Source organism: Meleagris gallopavo, chromosome 2 (genome assembly GCF_905368555.1).
Source record: "Meleagris gallopavo chromosome 2, MGAL_WU_HG_1.1, whole genome shotgun sequence".
Taxonomy (NCBI): domain Eukaryota; kingdom Metazoa; phylum Chordata; class Aves; order Galliformes; family Phasianidae; genus Meleagris; species Meleagris gallopavo.
In genome coordinates this window covers 105976004-106002674 of record NC_139405.1, presented here as the reverse complement: position 1 = coordinate 106002674, position 26671 = coordinate 105976004, and the positions used below count along the sequence as shown (strand labels likewise).

Below are 26671 nucleotides of genomic sequence, written 5' to 3'. Positions count from 1 at the left end.
CTTTTCATCTTCTCCTGCACAAAATCAGCCAGTTTGTTTAAACTGTTATCAGTGATGCTTTATGCTGCCGTTATTGTCTTCTTGTGTCTCCTTGAGCCTCACTTCCATGTAAAATCCAAACCTACCTGTTAGCACAAACCACGTTCTCATGAAGATGGATATGCCTGAGAAACCAGCTGAAGGATAGTGTGCACATGGATTAAGGGTAAGCAGCGCTGGCACATTTTAGTTCATTGCTGCAGGCTTTCGATGCACAGAATTATCAGTGGCATTAGCAGGTTGGATGGACTGCTGAAATATGTACTGACTTCTAATTTTTATGTTATCTAATGTTAGGTTATCTTTCACCCTTTTACTGCCATGTCAACTACCTGCGTTGCTACCTCATTTTTAGCCTGATTTCCAGGAAAATTAAATATATATGATTATTCAGTTCATCTGTTCCCTCCTCCCTCACTGATTCCAGCCATGTTACAGAAGGAGACAGCAGCCTTAGAAGTGCTACATTCCTACTCTTTGTGAAAATAAATGGTCACATAAAGAGGAAAGACAAATTGTTTTCCCAGCTGGGCTCGACTGTATTATTAGACATCAGAGAATCCACGCAGAGGGAAGCCATTATGAATGTCGTAACCACAGGAACAGCTTCAATCAGGACTTGCACTTCAGTAGTTATGGGGTCATCCAGCCACAAGTTGCAAAGCCACAGAAAGCCTCGTTGCTTTGCTCAGAGCTCCTACAAGAACACTCTTTAAAGTGAAATACGTAGCTCGGATCTTGGGGTAGCTGTGACCTCTATCTGTGCTTGGAATGACTTCTTTAAAAACTCTTGGCTCCTCCCACAGCTTTTCTTAGGGCATTAAGTGTGGGGTAATGAAAGGAAGGAGTAAAACTGAGCTGGCATTGCTGAGTCACCGTTGAGCTTTGAGGCTGGCTGACTTGGTGGAGCTCTGGATAGAGGGACCACCCAGCTTCTGCAGGTAGCAGAAGGGATTACAGAGGGCTCACGTAATGAAAGGAGAGCTGAGTGGTAGGATGATTGACTGAAAGGAAGTAAATCCCAAGCAGAAAGTAGCTTTTAAGGGTGGATTGTTACAGAGTCTAACTGGGGAAATTAAATCTTTGAAGGCTTCTGCACTTGCTAAATGCTAGGCCGCTCAGGTCTGGTGGGCAGAAATCTTTTTTCCTCCTTTCTCTACACCATTTCAGTTCTCGGCATAAGGAAGTGAGAATTTCAGGCCTGTCTGGTTTCCATCTGCTTCAGCATGCTCAGGTGAAGTACTTTGAGTCTTCCAACCAGGATTTGAGAGCCTGACCAACATCACATCGCTCTTAACAGCTTTGTGGGATGTGGCTGAGGGGCTGGAGACAGCACTGTTTGCCTTTGCATCTCCTCTTATTCGTAGACAACAGAACATTAGGAACAAATGAGACACTGGGAACAAATGGATCTTTCCTTTAATCTGGCATTTCCTCCCAAATCTTCTCTTCATTTTGCTGCTTGTTCCTGGAGCAGTTTTATATTAAACTGTGCTAAGCATCCCATTCCCACTCCTTTTTCAAAGCTCCTGTGCCAGGAGATGTTCCAGCTTGGAGCACACACGCTCCCTGCGGGACTGCCTACCTGTTAATTATTTGTATTGTTTTGTACCCACTCATGGCTTTACCCTGCAAGTCCCTTGAGGCACAGGTTTTGTTTTTTGTGTGGTTCACTGGGCAACCACAGAGCACTTTGCTTCCCTTCGGGCATTACATGAAGCATTAATAAGAAAATCCTAGGAAATCTATTTGGAATTACAGGAGCGGGGATTTTCTCATTGTCATTTTTAACATTACTGCTAAATCTTTATGCAGCACTATGAAGTTAATCCTTAGCGTAATGAAAGATGTGTGTATATAGTTTTGACCTGAGTGAGCTTTATAAGTACTCACCAAAATAGATAGAAGGTAAGGAGGAAGAGCAAAGAAGGGTGTGAAATAAAGGCTGTAGCTTGCAAGGTGCAGAAGTGGGAGGCAAGCAGGAAAAGCAAAGCAGAAGAGCAAAGGTCAGCCGTGGAAAGCGAGCCAAAGGAAGTGAAGCCTGATGAGGGATTTGAAGATGGAGAGTGAGGCTCTTCACTCCCAGAGGAGGAAGGTGATGTAAGCCCAAGAGCAGTCTGGATAGATACAGATGTGAAATAAAAATAAACTAAATGCTTGCACCTCAAATGGTTGGGAGATAAAGCTGTAAGACCCATGAGCTCTTGCTGCAGAAAAGCTGAGATAAAGTCATGATCCATGAGAGTACAAGCCATCTCTACATCATATGGTTGTGTGTCCGTATCAAAGCACAGGACTTGGCTTCCTTCCTTGGATGGATAAGATTTTCTTTGGCATTGAAGGAGGCCTTGGTAGTGTGGACACTATACGTACTGATCTAAGCTATTCTCTCCTTAAATTGCTTGCATACATAGGTAAAAACATGAGTTGTTCTGTAGGTCGATGGGACCTAAAGTCTTCCCATTTCACAAACTCACCATGAAAATGCCCTGTCTTTGTTACAGGTCACAGCAGACATGCTCTGTCTTGCTCCAACTACGAGGCTGCATGCTGGCACTTGTTTCCATGGATTACCCATGAAGTAGTAGCATCAACTGCTTCTTGGCAAGCTTTCCACCTGCTTTGTGGCTGAAATAATCTGGCTGTTTACTGTCATGTTCCCCGGAGGGACCATCTTAATGTAGTATTTCAAGACAAGGTCAGCTATTGCTGGAACTAAAAGCAGCATTTCAGAGTATGGCCACCATTACTGATGTAGTCTAAAAGGAGATGTGAGGAGATTTATTCATCCTCTTTCCTGAAGGCTGTTCTTCCTCTGTACATCTCAAGAGCCGCCTTTATTCTTCCCAATAACAAAGCCAAACTGACTCTTCCTTTTCTTTTTCCTTTTGTTCATCCTTTTTTTTTTTTTTTTTTTTTCTTTTTGCTTTCTTCTTTCAGGTTTATAAGAAACCCACATCTATTGGTTTTGGCAACTAATAGCCAGACTTCTTTTTCAGTACAAGGGGACAGAGATTGCACTGAAGAGACACGTAATGCTCTTTACAACTTCTAGCAAGTGTGCAAAAGGCTGAACTATCCATCCTGTGATACCTCAGGTACAGTCCTGGTATACCTCAGGACTGAGAAATAGTTTGTTTCTTGCTGAAATGTAAAGCTTCCCTTGTTAGGACAGCAACAATCAGTGCCAGTCCCTTCTAGCTGCTGTGGGAAGGAACACCCAGGAGCAAAGGTTGTGTCCTTGTCTCCTCAAGCTGTTTTTCCACAGTAAGTGATGTCACATCTGAAGTTTGTGTTGCATCTTGCTCATGGTTACAGTCATCCTGTCTTTCCTTCCTTTGATACTCTTGTTGCCAAAGTTAATTTAGATCCAAATTATAAGCTTTTCACCTCGAATTCTGTAGCTTATTAACTGTAGGCTGCTGTGTAAATACTTACTACTGGTAACATTAATGAATGTGGAAAAAGTAGCAAAGCCTGTAAATCCAAATAAAGTCAGAACATCTTATGTCTTCTTTAAAGCACAGTCTTCACCTTTGCTTTTATGCTGCTTTGGGGTATAATACGTGCCTCCAGGATCTTGGAAGCTAGCATTGCAAGTGAGTACAGAACAATACAAGTCTCTGCAGAAATGTTGCTCTGATAACTTTGCTTTTTTGGCCTACATTTCTCAGTAGTTATTATTTGTTAATTATGTTATATAGTGCTCACATGTGGGCTAATTGCTTCCCCAGAGAACTTCCAATGAAATGATGGACAGAACAAGGGCAGGATGTTACACATACCAGAAAGTAAAAGGGTAAGGTAGGACACGCAGGCTATACGGATGGTTAAGCACTTAGTTCTGTGTTTAAAACACAGTACCACTCTGAAGCGTGCTGTGGGAGAGTTGGGTTTGTGGGGAGAAAGCATGGGTGCTAATTTGAATTGATCTATGGAGCTGACTTGTAGGAATAGTTGTGTAAGAAAGAGCCAAAACTAAAGGCAGCAATGAAGAAAGATGCAAAAATGTATGGGAGAGGACTACAAGGAGGTTGGATAGAGCTTATTCCAACCCCCTGCTGCAGGCATGGCCACTAACCTCCAACTTAGCCCAGGTTGCCCAGGGCCCCATCCAACCTGGGCTTGGAAAGAGGAGGTGGAATGCAGAGCTGTACCCTGACAATTCTTAACAACAAGAACAAGATCTATATGAATTATAGGGCTGCATGAGCGATGTTCCTTGGAAAAATAAAACCCTTTCCTCACAGACACTGTTTTCTTTGGTCCTTAATAGATGGGAGAGAAGAAAAAAATGCATGCACATCTGTGGGATTGTATTTCTGATTTCAGCTCTCTTATTCGTGATATTTCTGTTCTTTTTCTGCATCTGTCTTTTAGCCTGCCTGCTTTCAGGCAGGAGGGCTTTGCTGGTATTTATGGTCTATGCTGCTCTGAATCGTAATGTTCTGATTCATTTTCCTGTGCTGCAAATACTTCTTCACACCTGCCTAAAGGAAAGGAACCAAGTCCCGATGAAGGCACGCTTAACAAATAAGTGACTAAAAAGTGACACAAGGAGGTATTCTCAGCAGCTCCTCTGCCACTGCTTGTGCAGAAAAACAGGAAATATCTGTACCCTTGCACGAAGGTCTGACTTGATGTTGATACATGGGTCAGCTCTCTAGCATATTACCCCCTCAGAGCAAAGAAGCAGAAGAGTTTCAAGTGTGTGTGTTCCTTTTGAGAAGCATTTTCTAAGGGGAAGGGGAAAGGATTGAAGGTATGGCCATTTAAACTATCTGCTTTGAAGGCTCGTAGAAAAACTCTGCTTACACACAAGCAGTCCTTTCTGGGTTTGTTATTAGAAAGGGAATAGAAGAGAAGTTTTGCTTAGGTATTATCTTCAGATTTCAGAATGCATTTAGCAGAAGCCAAGCTGTGATGCTGATTGTGCTTACTGTTACTACTTCTTTCACTCTCTGGGTATTTCCAATAATTTTAATGGTATCCTTTCTCTCAGCATCTTAGTCTGCATTTTACATACTCCTTGCTAGTACCTTTGTTTCTATTCACAGTGTGGCTAGCCAAGCCCACTTGTTAGTTCCATCTGTTCCATTCAGATTCTGTATCTGTGGGGTATAGAAAGGAATCCTTCATTTGGTAATTGAGAAGGGTTTGGGCTTCTGAAACCTGATTAGAAAGGATTAAAAGCAGCTGCCCGTGCCACTTACTACAAAAGGCTAATGAAGAGTGCCTAGGGAATGACATGATAGTAGTAAAACAACCGTGTGAAGAAGTCTTTGGTTACTTCTAAGAGTTCCTTACAGTGCTGCTACCTTCTGGATAGCACTTATAATGGCTGTCCTGGTCACTGGCATTGACACTGGAGTCTGGCTGTGGAATAAAAAGACCAGGCTGCACTGATTTCATTGCAGTCCTGCCCACTCCTTCAAAATCCAGTATCTGAGAGTATCTATGGGCATATTGCAGAAAAGACAAAAATTGCAATGTGTTTGTTCACTGCTAAGTGTCAAGCTGCATAACACAGAATCACAGAATGGCCAGGGTTGGAAGGGACCTCAAGGATCACGAAGCTCCAACCCCCTGCCACATGCAGGGCCACCAACCTCCACATTTCACAGCAGCCCAGGCTGCCCAGGGCCCCATCCAAGCTGGCCTTGAACACCTCCAGGGATGGACGGGGCATCCACAGCCTCTCTGGGCAGCTGTTCCAGCACCTCACCACTCTCTCTGTAAAGAACTTCCCCCTGACATCCAACCTAAATCTTCCCTCCCTCAACTTAAAACCATTTCCCCTTGTCCTGCAGTTATCAGCCCTTTCAGAGAGATGATTCCCCTCCTCTTTGTAGGATTCCTTTAGGTATTGAAGCACAGGGAAATGGGAAAGGAACATCCTTGCACATCTGGGTTGCCTCTTTCAAGGATCTCAGAGCACTTTATAAACACTTCATGAAACTTGTAGCTCTGCTGCAAGTTCCACATAGGTGCTAAGGCATGTTTGGAGGCATTCAAGACTAGGCTGGATGTGGCTCTGGGCAGCCTGGTCTGCTGGTTGGTACCCCTGCATATAGCAGGGGGTTGAAACTAGATGATCATTGTGGTCCCTTTTAACCCAGGCCATTCTGTGATTCGGTGATTCTATATTTGGCCTTTTTTTGGTAGCCTGGGCCGTAGCACAAAACCTGTCTGTGGTTTTGCACCAGCTCTGTTTGTAGCTGGGAAGGGAACTTGGGAAACGTGACCTTCCCAGTGCTGTGCTTGTTCTGCTGGACCGAGCTTCCTCTGTTGTTCAAGGTGAGAACAGAACAGTAGAATTGATTGAGATGCTTCTGGGAAGATGAAGTCACTGTGTTTGGATCTCTGTGCCGTGCCAGCAGAGAGATCCTAAGGGAAATCTCTTCCTTTAGTTTTGTTTATATTCAGTCTAACACACAGATGTAATTTGCAAGGAAATGCAAAGGAAGAGAGGTTTTGCTGGCCTCAGCAGTGTAGCTAGAGCGAAATGAGATGTCACAAGGATATCTAAGTCTCTCTCTTTCAAGAAACAAAAAGGATTTTTCTGCTCTGCGGTGTGCTGACTTCTTTTTAACTCTTTCCCTGCGTGCCTCCCACCCTTCTTGTGTGTCACCTCCATAGCCCATCACAGGCTGTGTTCTGCTCGTGGACTTCACACACTGTGGTTCTTTGCTGAGACGTAAATGAAAGCTTTTTTTCCCTGAAAAGTGTGAGAACAGTAGGAGGAAGTGGGTGCTCTCTGCACAACACGGTGTCGGGGCTCTCAAGCTGACGTTAGAAGTCCAGGTGTTGTAACTGCCAGCATTGTGACTCTTAGTGCTGTACGACTGACCAGGATCTGATAATGACAGCTGGAATGAATCCCCATGGCTATCATTGTAATCAAGTCCCTGGCCAAAATTTAATCCCTTGCACTTTTGCAACCCTGTTGCTTCCTGTTACGCTGTTGTTCTCAGGCTGAAGGCAAAACCTGGCTGAGTGTTACAGCTTCTTGGATGGCTCCTGTTTCAGTGATGGAAACAGGCTGGAATCCAATACGTTGTACAGGCAGTAGAGGTGTATTGTTGATATGACAAGCAAATGGCATTTTGGATGCCAAGAGATGGCGTTCAGCGAGTGAAATAGCAGCTTTCTGTTTTAGTGATAGAAATGTGTGAGTTATACAAATCAGTGCAAACGCTGAAATTGGCCACTTGCTGAGGTAGGAGGTGAACCTGCAGCATGCAATAGAATAATAAAAACAGAATTACACGAAGGTCTGGGAGAATTTGGATGCCATCATAACGAAAACACATCACCACCGAGTTTAATATTGAAATAAAAAATGGAGTCAGCAGATGCAGCACAAGTGTACTTGAACACCAAACACCTCTGGATTTATGTAGTAGATGGCAATGATTGCTGCTGTGTGATGATAAAAACAGGTACCTGGGAGCACTGAGGAGCCTCTGCCCTTGGAGGTTCTCACAGCTCAGCTGGAAGCAGCCATAGCTGCCCTGTTCTGAGTTGGCCGTTGGCTTGAGTTCACTTCCAACCAGTGATTCTAGGAACAACCCCAAAATTGTTCCGAGCAGAGATGCGCTACAAAATTCCTTACCTTTAGTTGCAGCAGAGCGGTCTGCCTGCTCATTTCTTGCAGATGGAGGCAGCTGTAGCAAGCGTGGATCCTAACGCCTCAGAGAAAACAGGTTTTCTTAAAAGAGTTTTTCCTTGTCTCTTTTCCATTAGTTGCTTCCTAACCTCACTCCTTGTCCTTACTGATTAACAGGCAGAATTGATGGTTCGTGTGGAGTACAGTAGTTAATATCCAACTGAAAGATCTCCACTGGTTTCCCTGTCCTCTAGCACAGAATTTATTTTAATGGAGCTGAAGAGGAGAGTTTTTCTGAACAGAAGTCCTTTGAAGAAGTGCTGGCCCAGACACCTGTTAGACATGTAGGACTTACATTTTGTTTCCTCTAGGTAGATGCCTTGCTCTATTGGCACTCAGTAGGAGAAGTAAGATTGCAACTTAACCAAGAAATCAAATTGCATCTCCTTTGTTTTATTATTATTATTTTTTTTATTTATTTATTTTATTTTTTCTCATGGTATCAGAGGGCCATAAAGTGCTTCTAGAGCCCAGATAGCCTATATTCCATTCTGTAGAACCATAGAATACCCCCATTTGGAAGAGACCCACAAGGATCATTGAGTCCAACCCCCAGCTCCACACACCACCACCCAAAATCCAAACCCTTTGGCTGAGAGTGGTGTCCAAATGCTGCATCAACTCCATCAGCTTGGGGCCAAACTAGAATTAACTCCACCTAATGCTTTCCTGCTAGTTTTCAGAGTTGCTTTTGGTGGTTGAGGCTCCTGGTGATTGAGGTTTCATGTATATACTGACAGATCCATCCTGCTAGCAAAAATCTGTGGTTTATATCTTGTCACTTCTCTTCTCCATCATAAGCACAGGGGAAATTCTCTCCTTTTCTTGGCAGCAGGTCTTTCTGTATTAGAAACCTGGTATCATTAGCTCTTCCTAAGATGCTGTCTGTAGTATACCAGTCTTAATCATGTGAACTGAAAAAGTGAGAGCCTCCTGGGTACCCATTCTTACGCCAGAATCGACTTCGGAACTGATGGTTCATGGCCTTATTTATGCATGTATTTATTTTAATCCTGCTTAAACTCATCGTGCTGCAAGTCTTTGTTCACTCTCCTGCCCGTTTGATCCCAATCCAAATGTTTGTGCTTATACTTAATTTTAAGTTGTCAGCTCCTTAAAGCAAGACTGTCATCCTTCATGTCTGCAGAACTGCAGAGTGATTCTCTATTAATAATCTGCCATGCTTCCCTGCATTACAGCTAGTTGGAAAGTTACAGCTCAACTGTGTTGGAAAGATACAGGGATGCCCTGGGTTGTTGCCTGTCAAGTTCTGCTCACTGCATGGGGGTCCTACCAGCATTGAGGAGCCGGAAGAACAGGAATAGAGCTGGATTAAATTAATCGTGTTGGTATGGTTTCTCAACAAGAAAGTAATTAATCACTGTGATTCACTCAGGCTGTGGAATGGGGGGTGGCAATGTAAAGCCATGGATCATCATGTGATCGCCTTGCAACTCAGGCTGGAGATTCAGCTTCTGCTTCCTTCACCTAGCCCATTTTCTGTAGTTTAAGTGAGAATCTACTGAAATTACAGTTTAGCTGTACTCTGCCTTTATTCTTGGCTCTTCTGTACTTTTCCTTTTTGTGTCATTTTTGTCAATTTGTGCGAACAAAATGACTTGTGAAGCAGTACACCCTCATTTGCAAACAAGGAAGCAAAGGCATGTGAAATCTCTTGACTCCAGTAATTGTAGTTCATATCTGGCAGATCTTAGACTGTATAGTAGATTATTTTTTTTTTTTCAATTCACCTATTTTGAGCTTCAAATGCTAAGAAATGCCTGCGGTCTGAAGAGGAGGAACGTTTCATTGAATCAATCCACACTGCAGCCTGCTCCTGGTGTGTGTGTACTGACACCTTGCTTTGCTCCAGTTTGCTTTTTATGTTGTTGTATTTTTGGGTGTTAATTCTTCAGCCCAAGATCTCAAAACTCCAAATACGTTTGGCTTTGAAACTCGTCTGATTTCATGAGGTATCTGCATACCATTCTATTGCTGCCAAACTTTCTTCTCCTTATGATGTGAATCCTTTTCAGCATATAATTTACCGTATGCCATATTTTTTCCTTCCCTAAATAGCTATGGCTGAAAGATGCTCTGAGAGTACAGTGCCTGGGACATGCAGTCCTGATCCTGCACGAATCGAGAGAGCCAGGATTTCACTCCACGAGTTTGGTGTGCTAGCTTAATGATTAAATCAGCATTGTGTGTATAAAGTGAAGAAAGCAGGCAGAAAAAAACCAAACCTGCTAGTACTTACAGTGCTTTATTTTCCATACGTTCAACCAATTGCATAAACAGATGATGTTTACTGAGGACTTCTGGCTATAATTGACCCTCATCTTTTCCTGTGCACTTCCCAGCCTCTCCTCGAATTTTCCTATTGTTTCCTCTTAATCACTCCACACTTAACACTGCTTTAAGCGGTGCTTTGCTGCTGCTTTGACCATCCTACCAACTCCCTGCAGACTGCTGTTCCCAACTCCTCAGCCTGATTTTGTTGGCAGTTGAAGAACTCAGGACACAAAGATAGCTCTTCCAAAGTCTTCAGGCCTCCCAGCAGTTACAGCAGAATTGCTCTTTTCCTTTTACGTGTTCTTCACTCTTTGGAGCAGGAATCTTCCCTCTCTTCTCTCGTACAGTTGCTTGTTGGAGGTTGCAGAAATGCAGTATTCATTTAAGTAAGTCTTATTTTTGGAATTGCATAAGCTGCAACTCTTCTATCGAGAGGTGGGAGAAGAGCCATATTTAGAGTTCCAACTGTGCTCCCATGGCTACTTGGGCAGGAACATCACGGAAGGGGAGCACTGCTGGCACGTAACAGCCCTTGTGGATGATTTATGGCTTTACACAAGCTTTTCCTAAACAGAGAGGTTTTCTAGAGTTGGCACCTCCTCGTTTGTCTCCATGCCCTGTTGGTTCTATGTTCGGTGACCCGTGGTTATTAAAATTCTTATCAATAAAGGAGTTTCTGAGCAAGGTTCTGATTTTCTGTGATCATGCGTACCTACTGAACTGAGCTTAACCAAAGCAGTGCTATTCTTTTTTTTTTTTAATATGCCTAATGTATCTTATAAAAAGAAATGTGTGGAGTTCAAGTAATATTTGCCTTCAATTACAGTAATTAAGTTGTCAGGACTCAAAGTCACCAAGGGAATGAGAAAATCCTTTCCTGGTTGGCCAGGGAATAATTGGTGTTCTGGTGGCCAGTGCATTTCACATCTTGGGGTGGGGAGGGAAACGTTCTGGCTGGCATCTGCAGCAGAAAACCTGGGAGACTGTTTGTCATTTTGCAATGCAAGATGTCAAAATCCTTCTGTGGGTAGAAGGGAAAGGAAAAGAAAGTGACCTGGTTCACTTTGCTTTAGCAGGGCATCTATTTTTTGATCTGCGTTGGAGCTGGGATGTGTCTCTTATAACAAGACAGTGACTACAAGGGTAGCCTGGTCCATTTATTCTGTGGATTGTCTCTTGTCAAGCTTCTGCTGCATCTCCCCTTTTGAATGCGTGCCGTATTTATGTGTGCAGGCACGGTATGTGTGTAGGTACGTGTGTTTTTTTCCTTGATGTGAAACAGCTCTTTGTGGACTCCTTCATAAACTTACCTGACGGTATTCCTGCAAGAAAAGTAAATCATTTTGATAAGTGTCCACACAAACATTACTGGAATCTCAAGTGTGGCGTTGCTTTCGTTCCACTGGAATAGCTCTCTTGAAAGCCAGCGTATGAGGAAATCGCTGCTCGTAATGCATCACTAATGACACAGAGCTGTGCATTCCTGCTCATGTGAGTAAAGGTTATGGATATATGAAGAGTCAGACCTGCAAAACCTTACTTAGAAACCCTCACAAAACCCATGTCGGCTTGCAGGTGAAGATCTAAAGAGAACCAGATGGCAGATCTGCACTATCATGCAGTAGCTATAAAGTGCTGTGATAAGTGCTTTCATTTCTCTGTTAGCTGCTGGCCTTCGCCCTGTGCACTGGTATATGCACTGTGAAATACACCTGCTCTGATTTGCTTGCATTTTATATCAGTACACAAACAGGATACGTGGGTAGAGTGGATGCTCCCATCTGTATGTGCTTTTATGAATGGAAAAAACAGTGCAGTATTTCAGTCAGTGTAAAATGTGAGGCTTTTCTAAAGGTCATCTGTGGCTTTTGCAGAGGAGAAAGCCATGCCACAAAGGGTTAGTTCTGAGTGCTTCGATATCGGTGAGGCTCCGGGGAGACCTCAGTGTGGCCTTCCAGTGCTTGAAGGGAGCGGATAAACAGGAGGGGGAATGGCTGTTTGTGAGGGTGGGTGGTGATAGGACAAGGGGGAATGGTTTTAAAGTGAGACAGGGGAGTTAGGTTAGACCTTAGGAGGAAGTTTTTCACTCAGAGGGTGGTGAGGCACTGGAACAGGTTGCCCAAGGAGGCTGTGGATGCCCCATCCCTGCAGGCATTCAAGGCCAGGCTGGATGTGGCTCTGGGCAGCCTGGGCTGCTGGTTGGTGACCTGCACATAGCAGGGGGTTGGAACTACATGATAACTGTGATCCTTTTCAACCCAGGCCATTCTATGATTCATTCTGTGATTCTAATCCATGTCAACAGGTCTGCATTTCAGCTGCTTTTTTAGCGTGTTTGTTTTGCAAGCCAGAGATAACTTAACAAGTTATGTATTTCATCTTTTCATCTTGTTGTGTCTGTTGCTTTTTCAGAGTCAGTTCTCCTCGTGCCACGCATAACATCCAGCTCAATGGCTGTAGTTTGCTTTTTGTTTTATGTTTATTTGCGAGGCACTAGGTTCTTTTTATAGTCGCTCACCTGCAGCTAGAGTTCAGCAGCTATTTATTTTGTGCATGCAGAAGCCTTGTAAGATCTAACCTGCGATGTTGTTTTTGCCATCTGATAACGTATGATCAAATGGAGCATGTTCAAATAACAACGTCTAGGACACAATGACAGTAAACCAGCTACGAAACAAACATTTCTAAAGATCAGATAAGATGGATGAGATGCATCAGTGCTGGATTACTCTACATCATAAGTTGTTGCACTTTGCTATAGGAGGTATTCTAGGGCATGGGATTTCCTCTGTGCCACAGGCTAACTGGTCATACTGCATTATTTTTTGTTATTCTGTATCTTGGAGAGACATGTGAGAGAAAGTGAGTGTAACACACAGTGTGTGATAGTGTTATGGGTAACCTGCATGAGTTGCACAGTAGGTAAACAGTAAGAAAACGAAAACAACAGAAAATCATATCCCCTTCCCTACCTGAAGATCAGAGAATCATAGAGTAGTTGGAAGGGACCCATAAGGATCATCGTGTCCAACTCATGGCTGAACAGCCTCACTTCTGCCAAAGGCAGCCATCAATTTTCAAAGCTGCGTATGGTTTTAAGTGCTTCTTGTATTTCAACTTCGTTTAAGGCCATTGTTTCTCTTTCTCACTCCTGCTCCTCCTTGTTCCCCTGCAGGACGAGGCTACTGATGCTGAGTCTCAAGAAGAGAAGCGTGGAAGCTCTTGGCTCTCTGAGTCTACAGACAGTGTCAATACTGTGAAGAGTGTTCTCACTGTCCAGGAATATTTTGCCAAGCGCATGGCAAAACTGAAAGGATCCCAGAACGAAGCAGAAACAAAGTTAGATGGTTGCTGCCCCACAGCAGAAGCAGCCTTGGAGATTTCAGAAGAACTGAAAACTAAAGCCAAGAAGAAAAAGAAGAAGCAGAAGAGAGATGAGGCAGAGAGTACAGAGCACTGTGAGAAACCACAAGGGAAAAAGTGTAAGATAAGTAGTTTGAATGGGAAGGAACTGGATGCTCCTTTAAATGAATGTCACTCGAGGAAAAAGAAAAGGAAACATAAGGAGCAGCGTGATGGGGAAAGCATTAGTTGTGATGAAAATATGGGTGATGGAGAAATTTATATGGGAGTATCTGATGGGGAAGATCTCAGCGTTGAGGACTCTGAGGCAATGCAAAAGAAACGCCGTAAGAAGAAGCACAAAAAGCAAAAAGAGGAGACAGAGGAGTGCACTGAAGGGACGCAGAGAAAGAAAAAGAAGTGCTGCAAGTAGGTTTAACTGTTTGTGAGTCAAACTGAGACAGTGAGGTGATTTGAACTTTATCATGCTTGATGAGGAGCCTACGTAAGCACCAGCCAGACATCGTGTTGTAATTAAGTCCTGAGTACACCTGAGCTCTTCATCCAACTGAAACCACAGATTGTGTTTAAATATAGCTCCTACAATGGGGCTGAGAACACTGGGACAGGCCAACATGAGCTTCAGTGCCATTTAAAATGTATCCACATATGGGGCCAAGACTTGCATGGCTACAAATCATACAATCACAGAATGGCTTGGATTGGAAGGAACCTCTAGGATCACGAAGCTCCAACCCCCTGCCACATGCAGGGCCACCAACCTCCACATTTCAGAGCAGCCCAGGCTGCCCAGGGCCCCATCCAACCTGGCCTTGAACACCTCCTGGGATGGACGGGGCATCCACAGCCTCTCTGGGCAGCTGTTCCAGCACCTCACCACTCTCTTGGCTACAAAGCAAGACTTGATATAAAAGAAAAATCATTATGCTTTTCCAATTTGGCAATCCTAAGGTTCACCTTCGAGGTTGTGCAGGAATTGTGTTTTTACACAAGCAGAACCTGTACCTCCTTCAGCCCAGATTCACGCTGGTGTGACTCCATTTCAGGCAACAGTAAGCAAAGTCAGGGCTGGTTTTAACCACTGCACTTAGGACAGTGGTAAGTGGCCACCTGCTGCTTCACATTGACTGATGTCCTACTACTGCCTTTATTAGTAAAGCCACCATTGTTTTCACTTCTGAAAGCTCAGCTCCTGGGAACAGAAGGGGTTTTGCAAAACTGGATGTATTTTTTTCACTGATTTTTGCAAAGTTATATGTAATTTTTTCATTGATCTCCGTTTACATACAAAATGAATGTTGTTTCTTCCCAAAATACTTGAGTCCAGTTAAAGGATTATGCTTAAGTGTCAGTACTAAAGAATGAAATAAAATAACTCCCTTCTTTCCCTATCCAGTAGTTAACTATTGTCAAGCAATATTAACTTTGAAACAGAGCTACAGGAGCTGTGCCTTTATGATCCCTATCTAAATCTTTGGTTCCCAGGCAATATTCATGGTACTCGCAATGATGCACCTACATCCCATTCAAAGATGTCTTGGCTGAGCAGAGTTTTGTATGAAATTAGGAGATCAAATAGGTTTTATCTGCAGTAGTATTGCATTTACACGTTGAAACCTTGCAGTTTACATTTAAAACCAAATGAGAGCCTGTTCCTCATTGTAAACCTGGAAAGCAGTAACGAGGAGCTGAATGTGGTTTGAAAAACATTGACAAGACGCAGATGTAATATGAAAGAATTTCCTTCAGCTGCTTTTATTGTCCATTGGGGGAAATGCAGCCCACAACACGTGGCCCACATGGCTTCAGTTGTTTTAATTGCAGCTGAACTGGACTTCTCACTATGTAAGCTGTGTTGGTTTGCAAGTGCACCTTTCTCATTCATTGCAGCAAGATGACTGTAGTTGTGCAGTACTGTCAGGGAGAGCAAGCTGCTTTTCCCTGTGCTCCCTGCTGGGGTGCTGGAAGATTTTAACCCTTATGGCATTTGCTTTTCAGCACTATGCAAATATTAGCCAGCATGATGCCACTGTGCTGGCCTTGTCCCCTGCCTTCCTTCGACGACGTATCCCATAAATACCATGAGATTGCTACACTTGGGATGTGAAAAAAAATTATCTTCTCAATGGGAGAAGCACCAAAATAATGTTTCACGTTATATTGAAGCATCTGTGTGTTAAAGCAGCCCTTCGAGTTCCTTTCTCACTATGAGTTGGAGTTTTTATTTGTCAGTAGAAGCCCTGCCATGTTTCCCATAATGCTGTTTTTAACTTCTAAGGAGCTGAACCTTGTGGTCTCTTTGGAATTTTAAGTTTAAAAGTTGCTAGTAAATGAGTAGGCTTTCCTTCTCCCAGTACTGCTGGGTTTGTTTGCTTGTTCTATTAATCTTCCATGAGTTTCTTCGTGCTAATTCCTACGGAAAGCATTTGGCCGGATTCCAGTGTTACAGAAAGAACAAAAAAAGGAATAAATCTTTAAATTTATGGTGCTATTGCTGTTAAGCACAATATGCCCACGATTTCAGTCTGCCTCAGATTGAAATACGGGCTACAAACGGAAGATTCTCTGTTTGTACAAGAAACGGGAATTTCACTTTTTCCTGGGAAATGGGGGATTTTATTTTAATGTGCCTTGGGCAGAACACGGGTGGTGGGGGGAAAAAGTCTTTCCCAACATACTCAAATCTGAAAGAAGTGACTCACATTGCTGCACTTCTCTTTGTATGTTAGTGACCAACCAACTCTCTATCACGCAACCGGAAGCTCTTCATGCCAGATCATAAAATCACAGAATGGCCTGAGTTGAAAAGGACCACAGTGCTCATCCAGTTCCAACCCCCTGCTGTGTGCAGGGTCACCAACCACCAGACCAGGCTGCCCAGAGCCACATCTAGCAATGGTGCCTTCCCACATCCAGATGATGCCTTGTGAAGTGGATGACCAACGCTGCAACTTGTTTCAAAGTAATAAATAATTGTTTTTGTTTATAGTGGGCTGCGAGTCCAGCTTTAACCAAACGGTTTGGCAAGAAAGTCATTTTAGAAAGAGTAAGAATTACATCATTACTTGGGTGGTGAAATTAGCAGATGAGCACAAATAAATGATTTGGGTTTATTCCCACAAAAGCTGGACTTGTGAATAGCGGTGTCTTCTGTTATATGTCATACCCACATATTGCAGCACGAATTTAACGTGCCTCCACGTGAAATTACCCAGGCAAAATGAGTGCCAGTCTGCTTTTGCTTCCAGATTGAGAGTGATGCACACACAGCATTGGTGCTGCATCGTTTTCAGTCTTTGACTAAATAGTTTTCCATGTTGGTGATCCCAGGTCACCAGAGACGTAGAAGAAAATGACGCTTTCCCCTGAGTTACTTGCGGGTGTGGAGTTGTTCCTCACTTTGAGCTGTGAAATTAATTATTGGTGCAACGCCTGCTCCGTGGCAAGCCACATGAATTGAATTGCAATTCTGTGAACGACAGTATGCTAACTTTTGAGTCTGTAATCGCCTGAAAAGTAGAAACCACCTCCAAGTACTTTGTTACCAAATCGAACCAAAGTCTGCTCGAGCTGCAGCTGGACACAGGGTTTGGCTGGCTGCTGCTGCTCCAGTGAGGCACCAGTACAGGCTGCACAGAGAGGCAGTGGTGCCCCATCCCTGCAGACAGCCAAGGTCAGGCTGGATGGGCTCTGAGCACTGATGGAGCTGTGGGTGTCCCTGCTCAGTGCAGGCAGTGGGACAGATGGCCTTGAAGGGTCCCTTCCTACTCAAACCATCCTATGATTCTGCTGTTCTGGAGATGCAGGATTGGCACGAGCACCACTCCTCCAATTTCCATCCAAGAACTGGTTGTTGGCGCTATTAAGCACAAGTTTCAAAATAAAAATTAAGATTCAGAACTTCATATCCTTATGTCTGTGTGAATTTCAGCTGAGATGCAGCTGCTTTGTGAAATGTAGGAAATGCACTCAGGGACCCATTCAGTTCAGCATCTTGTTAAATTAACGCAGTTTTCCTTTAAGCAAAAGACAGTGCTCATTCCAGTGCTCATTTCTTTCAAATAAGCAGCTCTTGGCAAAATTAGCTGAATGCACCAATGTAATTAACCAATTTTCTCTTGTTTAAACACACAAGACTGAAATTCTTCAAGCACGCACCTTCAAAAGGCACCATTTACGTCACGAAACCTCCAGACCTGCCAGCACTGAGGAGAGGAAGGAAGCTGCAAGAAGAGAGGAAAACCACACAAAGTCACTGGAAACACTGCATAGCATCGTGCCAGCCTTAGAAAAAGACCTGGCAGCAATGTGTCCTCGAACAGTGTGAGGATTGCTCACATCTGTCTAGCTCCTGGGCACGGGGCTTTGCTATGAGGCTGTGAATCTCAGCCACAGCCTTTGCAGAGTGGTTGGATGGCAATAAGGGCCGGCTTGTCCAACTTGTGGCCCTGCGTAGCTGGCAGTGTGGTCACCTCCATTATGGCAATTCAACTCAAAAGGCTGATGGTGATGTCTCTTGACCAGGCTTCCACAAGCCCTCTCTTAGCAGAGGGAAAGATCCTTCACTTCACAATCACACCTTATTGGTGTCGTCGCTTCATGGCAGCGCATCTGTGGGCTGTGGAGGATGTTGGTGGGATGGCAGTAGACGCTGAACCTTGCCACCAGTGTCCCATGATGTGTTGTTGCCATGTGACAGATGGCAGCAGAAGGGCAGTCTGACAGAACAGGCATGGAAGTGCTCTTTTTATTGGTTGGAATTTCCATGGAGATAAATAGGAGGCATTACTTTCAGAGCAAGCCATGTCTATACAGACCAGGACAATTCCTCTGCACTCAGTGCAGCCCAGGTGAGCCAGAAGGCCGGCAGCCATCAATAAGGGTGTTGTCCCTCTGCTTATACCTGGGATAAGCAAACTTGTCTTTCTGTAAGCAAACTTTTGGTGTTGTGGGGCTGGTAAATATGATGAAAAGAAAAAGAAAAAAAAAAGAAAAGGGTTGTGGTTGCAGCAGTGGGAAAATTGTCCCGTTGCCAAAGTGAAACTCCATTTCTCAGCAAGTCAGAACTTAAATTCTGCTTCTGAGTCACTCTTGAGTTTTGTGTTGGATTTTTTTTCCCTCCGTTTGGATCAATTTTTAAAGGTGAGGCAATTCTGCTGCCCCCTTCAAACCAACCCAAATGTATTTCAGGCCGTTAATGCTGGATTTCAGAAATGGTGCTGGTGGAAATACTGATCACTGTGTGCTGAAACGTTTTCACATTTTACATCTTTCTCTGCAAAGGGAACTCCGTGGCATCTCCCAGCAGCCGGACAGTGCCTGGATGGGAAGGAGGGAGGGGGCAAAGCAGCCTCTGCACAACCACCCACGGGGAGGAGGGTTCTGTCTGTAATTAAGGAAGATGCGAATATTGAGCTAATTTAGGATTTGTGCTTCCTCACACGTTTTTTTCTTCATTCCAAGGTGGGGGGTGGGGAGGTTGCTTCATGAAAAGGGAATCGCCTTTTGGAGTTAAAACACCAAAACGGGAGATTTTTTTAGAGAGTGGTTATGGCCTCGGCGACGGGGATTCTCTGTGCCACCCCTTGGGAGCTGCTGCCACTGTTCCCCAGGACACGGGGAGAACAAAGCTTCCTTCCCCCCTTTGTGTGCTGGCTCTGGTTTAGCTCGGCAATTTCCCCACTACCAAATCCCTGCGAGAGCTCCTGCCTCTTCCCGTGCCCCAGATACAGGTGAGCGTCGTGCTGCAATCCAGGAGGTAAGCAGAAAATAAAGTCCAGAGGAGCTTTTCCCCGACTGCTGCTAATTACCCCGTGCTGTCGCAGGGAAGAGGTGGCATTTTCACATGGCCTGGCTGCCTTTATGTAACGCGGCGCTGCCTACAGGACAGGTTTAACCTGCATTTTCAGTAGGGCGCAGAATGAAACCCATCTTACTAATGCAATCAGAATGCCAGGTGCTAAAGGAGAAGGGGGGAAAAAATAATAAAAGTGCTTCTTATTGGTCCGAGAGCCTCCGTGGATTTTTTCCTTTCCTCTCATCCTGGAATTGCAACGCAGGACAGACTCAGCCACGTTGTGCCAATGGATTCCGATGGGATCCATCCATTCCTTTCCTTTTCCCTGGACAGGATTTTGCTGTGAAAAAATCTCCTGGTCCCCAAGGCCTTGAGTGTAGAACTGGTGGTGCTATCATAATGACTGTATCCAGGCCTCGTGCATCCCAAGAGCTTAAAATAATGCTGAGCAGCGCAACGTGTTCAAAAGAAAAACAGCCTGAGTTTCAGTGTGTTTTAACTCCTACTAAAGGGAAGCCTAAAAAAGAGGATGTGGAGGGTTTTCTCCCTCAGTTTTCCAAGAGTTTGGTCTTTGGGTCTTTGTTTGTTGGGTTTTTACTCTTTGGGTTTTTATTCTTTGGGTCTTTGCTCACTGGGTTTTTGCTCTTAGGGTCATTAGTCTTTGGGGTTTTTATTCTTTGGGTCTTTGCTCATTGGGTCTTTGCTCTTTGGGTTTTTATTCTTTATGTTTTTACTCATTGGATTGTTTCCTCTTTGGGTCTTTGCTCACGGGATTTTGTTATTTGGGTCTTTGCTCACTGGGTTTTTTGCTTTTTGGATCTTTGCTCATTGGGTTTTTGCTCATTGGCTCTTTGCTATTTGGGTTTTTGTTCTTTGGGTCTTTGCTCACTGGGTATTTTGCTTTTGGGATCTTTGCTCATTGGGTTTTTGCTCACTGGGTTTTGCTCATTGGGTTTTTACTCTTCAGGTCTTTGCTCATTGAGTCTTTGCTCATTGGGTCTTTGCTCATTGGGTCTTTGCTCTTCGAGTCTTTGCAACAAGTCTTTGCAACAAGTCCCAGCCTTGTGTAGCCAAGCACTGGAAGATGTGGTCCCTATGGAAAACTGTATGGAAAAAAAGGGGAGGAGAGAGACGTGGACCAGTGCAGCATTTTGTGGTGGAGTCACCATCGCTGGGGGTGTTTAGTTAACATGGAGATGTGGCAGTGAGGGATGTGGCTAGTGGGCATGGTGGGTATGGATTGATGATTGGACTTGAAGGTCTTGGAGGTCTTTTCCAACCTCAGTGATTCTAGGATTCTATGATTCCCCACTGCAAAACACACAGGAGTGGGTCCTTGTTGAGTCCCAGCACTTTGAGCTGTGACATGAGGCCAGCATGGCTCCGAAACCCAGATGAAAGGCGATTGCTCTGCGTGTGTCAAGGTTTTGTCAACCTATCCCAAGCTCAGGAAATCTCCTGCTCCTTTTAGATCGAAGAGAAGTTTGCTTTCCTGTTGTATTCCCAGATAACACAGCTCTGATCGAGCCTGCGTGTAAATAGCTTAATAGATTTAATCAGTTCCTTTGGAAAATGCTTCCGCGAGGTTTTTGGATGGTCCTGGGGAGCAGCAGCGCAGCAATGCCACAAACCAGGAAACCCAGACAGATCACAAACCTCGCTTCCCATCCCCTGCAACCTGCCCAGAGTCAATAGGAACACCCAGGCACGCGGATCTACCTGCACAAACACCCTGCCCTTGGATTTTTCCCCTTCTCTCTGCATCGGGGGCAGCTCGAGGAAATGCCTTCCCCTCCGGCCCCAAAGCTTTCTGGCAGCTCAGGGAGGAAATCCACCATCAGTCAAAGCCAAGCCCATGTCAGGGGGTCAGAATCATAAAGGAATCAAGCGGCTGAAATATATTCCTCAGGGCTGAATTCGGCAAGGGGTCTGGTTTGGTCCCATCGTCTTCATGCCGGTTCTAAGTCCCCACTGGAACAGAGCTCCCCAGAGTTGATTTTCCTGCACCAAAACGGGATTTAGGATTTGTTCACGGGGTATATGGCGATGTGATGGTGGTGCTTCCATCCCATCTGGGCTTTGCACCACGACACACAGCAGTGAGAAGACCATAAAGGGTCATGTTAGTCCCCCACCTCCCGATGTCCCAGAGGTGAGCAAGGAGGACTTAACGGGGATGCTGCAGCCCCTCTGCTGTCCTCAGCTCTGTGTGACCCTGCAAAACTCCCGACCAGGTCCCAGCTTCCTCCCATAGGAGGGAAGTGGGAATTTGTGGTAATGGGGTGAGAACACACAGCACAGATGCCACAGCACAGATGTATGGTTTGGGCAAGAGGGCTCAGCTTGCAGCTCACCAAAACATTAGGAGGGGTTTGAAGGAGCCAGCGGTGGGGGGGGGAGGGGAAGGGTGGGGCACTTCTGGGGCCATTTTCGTTTTTCAAACCCCTTTCACCCCTTCCCTCTTCCCTGTGATATATCCCACGCTCCCATCCCTTCTCCCCGCTTTTCCACCGCTTTGAAGGTGTAGGTGGGAGCCCAGCTCCCCCCCATCTCCCGCCGTGCAAAGCAAAGTACAAGAAAAAAAAAAGAAAAAGAACTGAAATTCTATTATAAAAGGGGAAGGGGCGGCGTGGGGGTGAGGAGGTGGGCAGCGAGGTGCTGTGTGCCCCCTCCCCCCCTCCCCAACCTCCTCCGGGGGTGCTGGGCAGAGGGTGGGGAGAAGTTTTCTCCTGCCCGGGTGAGGAGTTTGCAAACAAGGAGGAGCAGCCCCGTCCCTTCGGTGTCATTGGAGGAGGTTTTTTCCAAGGAGCTCATAAATACGGGGAGGTCGGGTGGGGAGGCTGGGACTGCGCGGGGACCCCGAGGGCAGCGCAACGCAGCGCAACGCAGCGCAGCGGGCGGAGGAGCTGCGGGGGGCGGGGGGGGCCGGGCCATGGCCGCGTTAATGAGCACCTACCCATGGCCGGAGAGATTGGAGGGGGGGGAGCCCGAGGGGCTGCAAGCGGGGCCGCCCCCAAGGTGCCCACCGGGGGAGAAAGGAGGCGAGAGTCGCATCCGCCGCCCCATGAACGCTTTCATGGTGTGGGCGAAAGACGAGAGGAAAAGGTTGGCCGTGCAGAACCCCGACCTGCACAACGCGGAGCTCAGCAAGATGCTCGGTGAGGAGCCGGGGCGGTGCGGAGGTCGGGAGTTTGGGAGGGGGAGGGAGGGTGAGAGCTCGGGTGGTACCGATGTGTGCATCCCTGGTGTTGGGGGGAGGAGGAAAAGCCCACCCAGACCCCGTACCGCAGGGTGGGCATCCACGCACCCGTCCCGTGGGAGGCAGAGCCCCGGGACAGTGCCTGTGGGGTGACCTCCCTTAGGCCATCTCACAAATGGGGTCCTGCACCCTGAGTATAGGAACCCCTGCGTGCTCCTCGCTGCCCCTGGAGCTACAAACCCCACTGTGTGCATGTGGAGGGGCCCCCAAATTTTCCTGCCTGTCTTTGCTTTCCCATTTTCCCCCTCCCTCCTTTGTGATTTTGGGGTGTTTCTGCTGTTTCTTTGCAGGGATCTCACCCCGTTTCGAACTCAGATTTCCCCCCTACACTCCATATCCACTATTGCCCCTCTTTCCAAATCCTCATTTCTCGTGCCACACCGCGGGCAAACAGAGGCAACCAGCCCAGAGAGCCTGAGAACGAGCTGCCCGAATTGCAACACTCCTCCATCCAGCCTCTTACCCAAACTTTGTGTTTCCTTGGGCAGTTCTGCGGTGTTTTCTTTGGTGGGTTTTTGGGTTTTCTCCTTGCTGATTTTCCAGGCAGCATCTCTGCTTATAGTGTCATTTCTGCTCTCTCTCTGGCGATGAAGAATGCACTGAACCTTTCTGATCTCCTCATTTCTACCCCCGAGGATCAGCCTGGGATATCCGTACAGTGGGATATGACCCCCTCCCCCCCCAGCTCTGGGGATATCTGGTGCAGTTCACGTTTTAGGTGGAAGCATCGTGTGCAGGGAGTGGTGAGGTCGCAGTGCCCAGGGCTGGGATGCATCCAGGGACACCTCGCCCTGACCCCTGCTCAGCCGGGCATGGCCCCACACGGCACCACTTCCCCGCCGAGCTCTGAGTCCCAGCCAGGCAGTGCAGGATCCAGCCCTGGGGGAGTTTATTTGCCTTGGGTTGTTTGCAGTGGGGCTCGGCGCACACTGAGCACAGCGTGACCCTGCTTGAGGACTCAGGATGAGGGTAGGATTTTGGCAAACAGGCTTCAAACCCCTTTCCTCACCGTCTTGTCCTCATACGGTGTCTGTAGGATGCGTCTTCTGCATGGCAATGGGATACCCCGACCCTCCTATGGCTTGGGAGCTGGGAAGACGGATCTGCGGGTGCTAAGGGGAGTTCTGTTCTCCTTTGCAGGCAAATCCTGGAAGGCTCTGAGCCTCTCACAGAAGCGACCCTATGTGGAGGAGGCTGAGCGGCTGCGGGTCAAACACATGCAAGATTATCCCAACTACAAGTACCGGCCGCGGAGGAAGAAGCAAGTCAAGAGGATCTGCAAGCGGGTAGACCCCGGTTTTTTGCTGGGCAGCCTCGCACGGGACCAAAACGCCGTGCCTGAGAAGCGGACCTGTGGCCAGGCTGGGGGTGAGAAAGAGGGGCCGGGTGAGTATCCCCCTCGCCCGGGGCTGCCGCCCATCCGGGGCTACCGGGATCCCTCAGGCAGCGGCAGCAGCACCAGCGTGGACGCCTACCCCTATGGGCTGCCCACCCCTCCCGAGATGTCTCCGTTGGACGCCATAGACCCTGAACAGAGCTTCTTCTCCTCACCCTGCCCTGAGGAGCATCACCGCTCCCACCTCGCCGGAGCTTCCTTCTCCCCGGAGTATGCGGGCAGCTCCCTCCCGTGCAACCACCACCCTCTCAGCCCCATGCCGCAGCCAAATTCCTGCATGATCCCCCCGGCCTCCAGCTGTCCTCCCCTTCCTCCTCCTCCTCCAAGCTACTACACACCCGCTTTCCCCTCTCTGCACCCCACCAGCCTCCATGCCCACCTGGGCCAGCTCTCTCCACCGCCCGACCACCATGGCTTTGACACCTTGGACCAGCTGAGCCAAGCTGAGCTGTTGGGGGAGATGGACCGTAATGAATTTGACCAATATCTCAACACCCCCGGCCACAGCGACCACCATGCTGGAGGCTTGGCCAATGGACACGTCCCTGCGGCCTCAACAGCTGGCAGCTCCCACGCTGCAGAGACCAGCCTCATCTCCGTCCTTGCCGACGCCACGGCCACCTACTACAACAACTACAGCATCTCCTAGAGCCATGGCCACGTAGGCCTGCTGAGGAAGGGCCTGACAGTATTGCAAGGGGACATTGCTCGTTTCCCCTTAGGGTGTCCGAATCCAAAGCATGAGGACCACGGAGTCTCCTTGGTGCTTAGGTAAAGGATTTCGGTCGTCAGCTTGCCACAGGTGCAAAGCGTTGGGTGTCGTGCTCCAAAATGGCCAAGGGGGGTTCCTGCTGTCAAAGACCTTCTTCCAAAGCAGAGATGGTCTGGGTGCACAGGAAGGCTGCATCCTGTTTTGGGGTACCCTCAATTCTGCTTTGGAGTTGGGAGGGTCGCGGTGGCTCACAGACAGCATGGGTGAAACCCCTTTGAAGGAGAAAAGTCAGGAAGTGGGGAAAAAGGGAAGATTTTGCTAAATGAGCACGTGATCTGTGAGTGTGCTTTACCCCAAGAGCTTACTCTGGGTTTTGGGCCCAGGCAAGCAGTGCTGCCCCGTTTCACTGCTCTTGGTGTTGGTGATGCTGCCTTCCAGCCAGGCCAAGCACACCAGCAGAGTCAAACATTGCCTTTCCCCCATCCCCAAACATGTCGTGTTGTCCCAAGTGGTGTCTTCATCCCTGGGACACCCCAGAGGACAAGGCAGCAGCCCTGGGGGGGCACCAGAGGCAGCTTGGGGTGCAACCTCCATGCATTTTGGGTGAGGCTGAGATCAGGGGTGCATGGCAGGATCCAGCCCTATATGGATCCTGCTTGGCCTCCCAACAAGAGTGATTCCAAAGTGGGAGTGGCAGGAGCTCCGCACCCCACCAGGCCAGGAAAAAGCCTTCGGATGAGCACTTTGGCAAAGAGATGATGATGTAGCAGACACATTTTTATCAAGCATCCTTTGAGGACGAACGCTTAATGTTTCGAGCCGCAGTGCCCAATGTCTCCTCTAACTTCCGCGTATTATTGCTTGTAATAAAGCTGTACATTGATTTATTCCTTCCATTATTCCTCCCCTTGGATTTTGTATTGCTCGAGTTCTCTTTCTTTTCATAAAGATGAAGCTTTATTTTAAATCAGTTATATGACATGATTAATCTTAGTGTTTACTGTATGGCACTTGGTAATGATTAGTTAGTAGCGTGGCTATGATTTTCTGGTTTCAGTCCCGGACGTGTATTAATAATAATTGCAAATAATACTTAAAAAACACGACTTCACAGGTTTTTAAGCTAATACATTCCATCTTTTTTGTGTGACTCTATGCATTTTGAATGAGTGTACATATGAGTTTGCATAAAATATTTAATTTAAATAAATATGTTTTTATACGATGATTGTTTTATGATTTAAATTGCTGTAGCTATTGACAAAGTTTTCAAAGGAGAAACATTTCCTGTGCGAGTGCTATTTTTTTAAGGTTTTTTTTTTGTTGGTATTTTCAGCCAAACTCTTCTACTTCTATTTTTTGGTTGTTGTTTTGTTGTTTTTTTTTTTTTAATAAAAAAGATCTGTGGTTATCTTTACAAATTGTGGATTGTTTTCTGATGGAACACCTTGAGGTAGGATCTATACATACCTTTCCTTGCAGTGTGTTGGTGGGGCAGCACGTCATCCTTGATCCCACTTTCATCATCTTGGGGGTAGACCTTTCAGTGCTGGGTTCTACGTAGGTGATACAGTGAGGTTAAGGCAAGGCTCTGCCTTTGGCGTGTCAGTGTGGGCTGGTGATGGAGGAGCACGTTTCCTAATGCATGCTGTGATGACTGCCTGTGTATGTTGGCTGGAAGGGGCTCCAGAGGTCACCCAGCCCAGTCCAATCCAACCCAACCCAACCAGGCTGCCTTGCCTTCCAAACTTCTTTGACTTGTGACTCAGGCAGCCTGTAGGCCCAGAAGGTGGATGACTGTCCAGGGAGGCACCAATATACCCCTGTCCTGTGCTTATAGGATGATTTGGTTTAGAAAGGACCGTAGTGATCACCTAGTCCTGTGGTACTCCTTTGTCCCCAACTCTGTCCCCATGGAGATAGTTCTGTGTTCTCCTTTGCCCATTTCTCAGACATCCAAACCCACACTTGGCCACGTGAAGCTGGGCACCCTGCTGTGAACTGGATGACTTGGCAGTGCTCACTGCCGTGGCTCTTGCACTGGCATGACGCAAGGGCACAAAGCCTTCTGCTGGTACCAGCACTGATGGAGCAGCATGGCCAAGGCAGCATTGCTCTGTCAGGGTGTTTAATAGTTCTGC

General features: G+C 46.6%; 2 protein-coding genes across 4 annotated transcripts in view; both read left to right on the top strand.

The window, feature by feature from the left end:
• Window positions 1-19372, top strand: part of PINX1 (PIN2 (TERF1) interacting telomerase inhibitor 1) — a 64683-nt gene extending 45311 nt beyond the window's left edge. Inside the window, exons 7-8 of one of the 3 annotated variants that reach the window (XM_085218313.1) lie at window positions 13179-13774; window positions 17502-19372. In XM_085218313.1, the coding sequence (XP_085074439.1) occupies window positions 13179-13774; window positions 17502-17655 (750 nt within the window). In that variant the 3' untranslated portion in view covers window positions 17656-19372. Of the gene's footprint in view, window positions 1-13178; window positions 17272-17501 lie in introns of those variants that run through there. The other 2 variants (XM_085218314.1, XM_003204612.5) reach the window with 2 other exon arrangements.
• Window positions 19373-22036: 2664 nt separating this feature from the next.
• On the top strand, window positions 22037-25755 carry SOX7 (SRY-box transcription factor 7). The gene is made up of 2 exons (XM_019613397.2): window positions 22037-22321; window positions 23563-25755. The coding sequence occupies exons 1-2, from the start codon at window positions 22096-22098 to the stop codon at window positions 24465-24467; spliced, it is 1131 nt and encodes a 376-aa protein (XP_019468942.2). The 5' UTR covers window positions 22037-22095; the 3' UTR covers window positions 24468-25755.
• Window positions 25756-26671: the final 916 nt, after the last annotated feature.